This window comes from Sinocyclocheilus anshuiensis, unplaced genomic scaffold (assembly GCF_001515605.1).
Source record: "Sinocyclocheilus anshuiensis isolate Anshui unplaced genomic scaffold, SAMN03320099.WGS_v1.1 scaffold2178, whole genome shotgun sequence".
NCBI lineage: Eukaryota > Metazoa > Chordata > Actinopteri > Cypriniformes > Cyprinidae > Sinocyclocheilus > Sinocyclocheilus anshuiensis.
In genome coordinates, this window is record NW_015559171.1 from 469,258 (window position 1) to 473,653 (window position 4,396).

General features: G+C 33.0%; 1 protein-coding gene across 1 annotated transcript in view; it reads left to right on the top strand.

Annotated features, from left to right (window-relative positions):
• The window catches only part of LOC107681578 (protein FAM171A1-like), a 24,810-nt gene that overhangs the window by 13,007 nt on the left and 7,407 nt on the right, over positions 1–4,396 (top strand). The window contains exon 4 of the mRNA XM_016477890.1: positions 3,251–3,409. Coding sequence (XP_016333376.1) covers positions 3,251–3,409 — 159 coding nt within the window. The remainder of the gene's footprint in view (positions 1–3,250; positions 3,410–4,396) is intronic.

The window sequence follows — 4,396 nt, forward strand, 5'->3', positions numbered from 1 at the left end:
TTTTTTTTTTATATATAAAAATGGTTAAAGGGGTTAAAAAAAACCTTTAACAGTCACTACTGTTCAAAAACCTGGGGTCAGTAAGATTTTTAGTAATACTTTTATTTAGTACAGATTCATTAAATTATTGACAGGTAAGATTTTTGCATTATGAAAAAAAATCTGTTTCAAATAAATGCTGTGTAGTTTTCACAAAAAATATTATCAATATTTTTTAATTGATAGTAATGCATTGACAATAATAAGAAATGTTTCTTGAGCACCACATCAGCATATTAAAATGATTTCTGAAGGATCATGTGACACTGAAGACTGGAGTAATGGCTAGGGTGGCCATTTCTATAACACCACAAAGGAGGGCACTGCACTTTACAGCATTCATCAAGCTAGGATAAAAACTGAAAAATAATCCTAAACCAGTGACAAAAACATTTCCATTAAGGGACAATATTTCCCTCCTTAAATGGATTTCCAGGGACTTTTTGTTTGTTTGTTTGTTTGTTTTTTACCTTTTTAAGGGGACATTTTCTAACCTTATTAAATGTGTAATCTTTCATGTAAATTTATATACTGATTCAATAAATGTAATTAGAATAATAAGACACTGTAAGGCTGTTATTAATCAAATGAAATCAATATCAACAAAATCTATCTTTTCACTCCAGAAGTGTAATACAAGTTGCATCTGAAGTAGCATTTACTGTAGATGTATTTACAAAGGTTGTTAAATTCTGTTTAGATATTAAACAAATGCATTTACACTGCAGTGACAATTGCATAAATAATGTTACGAGGTTCATGTAAAATATACTAAAAATAGAACTGCGAAATGATACTTTAAATATAAATCTAAACTCACCAAGTCACTGAGTGATCCATTGATTCACTCATTCATCCGATTAGTTCAAAACGGCTGATTCATTCAGGAAGGAAGCAAGTGACTTGCTGTTTTCAGAACCACATACCAGTGTACTACTCCTGCTATTCATGCCATAGAAAGATATGCTAAAAATAGTAGTATACTAGTATGCAGTTTCAAATTTAACAACTCTCTGTATGAATGAATTATCAAATTATTGACTCGCCTGAATTAGTTCAAAAACATTAACTTTTTTTATTTCTTACATATCTTTGCATATAGGATAAAATAGTGATCTTAAAAGGTCAGATGTGCATCCGGTAGACACACATGGAATTTCGAACCGGAATATCTGACCTAAAACCAAGATGGATGGCCACTCTAGTAATGGCTTTGCCATCACAGGAATAAATTATGTTTTCAAATACACTAAAACAGAAAACAGTTATTTAAAATGAGTGAGCATTCTTTAAAAACATAACATTTTAATGTTAGTGTATATTCTCTGGAAGGTCTTCATATCCCATGCTGATTTCTCAAGTAAATGTATACCGTTTTAAGGATATTTAGACATTTTTATTGGAAAACAAGACAAATACTTAAGCTAATGAATTTTTCCATTGAATTGTTTTGGTAACTGTGTCATGTGGCAAGTGTAATGAGAATCATTCTGTCTGTTGTCCACGTGGCTCATGAGATTTCATGCTAATTAAAGCTTTCTGTGTGAGTGTGATAGCACACTGAAATGAGAGGCTGTATACACACTCACGCGCGTACACACACAAAGCAAGAATGAGAAGAATTCGCTTTTCAAACCAATCTTTCACATTTCTCCTTTTTCTGTCTCCCTGTTACCCACATGTGCTCTTTTCTTACCGTTTTGCTTTACTCTTCCTCCTAGCAACCTCTTTCTTTTGGTAACCTGTCCCTCGGTGTTTGTGTGTGATATGTCAGGAGAGAAACATGTTTATGGGTCTCAGGGGAACACTAACACTGCACTCTCACTCAGAGCGTCGCCCCAATCCCGTCCACTAAAACATTCAAACACCACACGCTTATAACAAAAGCAGAGGACACTGACAGACTTCCAGAGCCTCAGACGCACACGTGCCACAGATCTGCTATTGTAATCCTCTACTTGGGGACATTTATCACACACTATCACCTAACTCTTAGAGGTCCCATCTCCGTCCACCAAAGCATTTTCAAACAAAACACCTCTCATATTTCATTATAGGTGTGTGTGATGTGCATAAAAAGCTCTTCTGAAGAGAAGGGTGTAGCTAAAAAAAAAAGAAGTCTAAGTGAGACAGAGAAACAATAATGTTTTTCATGGTGATCAATAACGGATAAATGGCCGATAATAAAGTTCTACTGTATAGTATTTTGTCTAAATAAATGAAAAATAAAGCACTAAACACTAAAATCAATTGTTTTAAATGCTACAAGTAAATTTAGTAATCATAATATTATAATGTACAGTATGAAATATGAATACTATGTATATTCATTTTGAGATTTGCTAAAGATTACATTTAATGATGTTACTAAATTATTGCAGTTTTTAAAATCAACTTTAAGTGAGTGTTACATGGCAGCAAAGGTGAACTAAGTGTGATACTGCAATATTAAATATCAGTATCGGCTGTTATTGTGTAAATGCTAATAGTATTTTACTGGTACCTTTTTTTTAAGAAATAGCTTTTTTTTTTATTCAGAAAGGATGCATTACATTGTGACGGTAAAACATGTATGTTCAATGTTACAAAAGATTTCTATTTCTAATTTTTTTTTCTGTTTTAACTTTTTATTATAACTTTTATAACTTTCTATTCATCAAAGATTACTGGGAAAAAAATTGTCCATAACCATTTCCACAAAAATATTAAGCAGCACAGCTGTTTTAAACCTGGATAACGATGAGAAATGTTTCTTAAGCACCTGTGATTCAGCTTTTCCATCACAGCAATAAATAACATTTTACAATATATTAAGATAGACATCAGCTATTTTAAACCATAAACTATTTTACCGATCACAAACTATTTGAACTGTAGTGTATTGTGCACCCCTAGTACTGAGGGTCTTTATGTTAGTTTAGTGGGGTACTAAGGACCATGTGGGCTATAGCTTAGTCTCATGTCTATGGTATGCGAGATCTGCCACAATGGAAATATAATGACATCACCTCTCTCAAGAGACACACGCTGCTATACCAGCATTCCATCAGCTACTGATCTATTCCATTTGGAAGGAGAGGGAGAGAGATGAAAGAATGGAGCTGCATGTGTTATGTCATGGATGGCAAATCATTAACCTAATGTCTGCTTATATCTGCCATCTTTTCTTTTTGTGTGTGTTATGTATGTGTGTGTGCGTTTACATCTGTAGGTTCAAAGCTGCAGCCATGGGTGCAGTTCCAGAGAAGAGCGTTGAGTCTTCCTTCTAATGCAACCTACACCAACCTGACCGCCTTCTTAACTGTGAGCAGTTCAACACAAGACACACAGTACTTCCCTTACCTGCAGGGACTTCATCCCAACTACACAGGTAACACATGAGAGAGCTGAGGACTAGGGATGACATGACACATACTTTTAGTAGTCATTACTAGTGAAAATCAACAGCAGTGAATTTTCATGATATGTAATGTTATGATATTTTGTCTGTGGGTCTGTATATTAATTGATTGTGAGATTGAGGTATTGAGGCAAATATTTAATTTGCATTAAAAGTGTTGTAATGAGAAAATGTAAATGGGGAATGCTACTTTTTTATTGGAATCTTAAAGTTATTTTCATTCTGAATTGATCAGTTCTGCTTTGAGAATAACAGCTTTTTAAGAGAAAATTCTTCAGCTCTGAATAAATATTTGTTAAACCATTACAGAACAAGTTCTGTCATCCATGATGATTTATGCTGTAAACATGAGTTCACTTTAAAATGAATGAAACGTATTTTCTGCTGTGGTTGTAATTATAACGGACGGCTTGTTATTTCAGTCTGATACTGTTTTAGATGTCTCATTATCAATATTTAACATAGGTAGGTAGAAACATTATAATAAAATGCACCGATCAAATGAATCACTACTTTCAGCAAGGATGCATTAAATAGATCAAAAGTAACAGTAAATACATTTATAATGTTACAGAAGATTTCTATTTCAAATAAATTTTCTTTTGAATGCTCTTTTCATCAAAAAAATGAAAAATAAATATAAATCCTGTATCACGCTTTCTACAAAAATGTTAAGCAGCACAACTGTTTTCAACAATGAAGATAATACAACATTTTCTGAAGCAGCAAAGCATATTAGAATGATTTCTGAAGAATGATGTGACACTGAAGACTGGAGTAATGGCTGCTGAAAATTCAGCTTTGCAATAACAGGAATAAATTACATTTTAAACTAAATTAAAATAGAAAACAGTTATTTTAGATTGCAAAAATGTTTCACAGTGTTACTGTTTTTGCTGTATTTTTAATCAAATAACTGCAGCCTTGGTCAGCATAAAAGAGGCTTCTTTCAAAAAC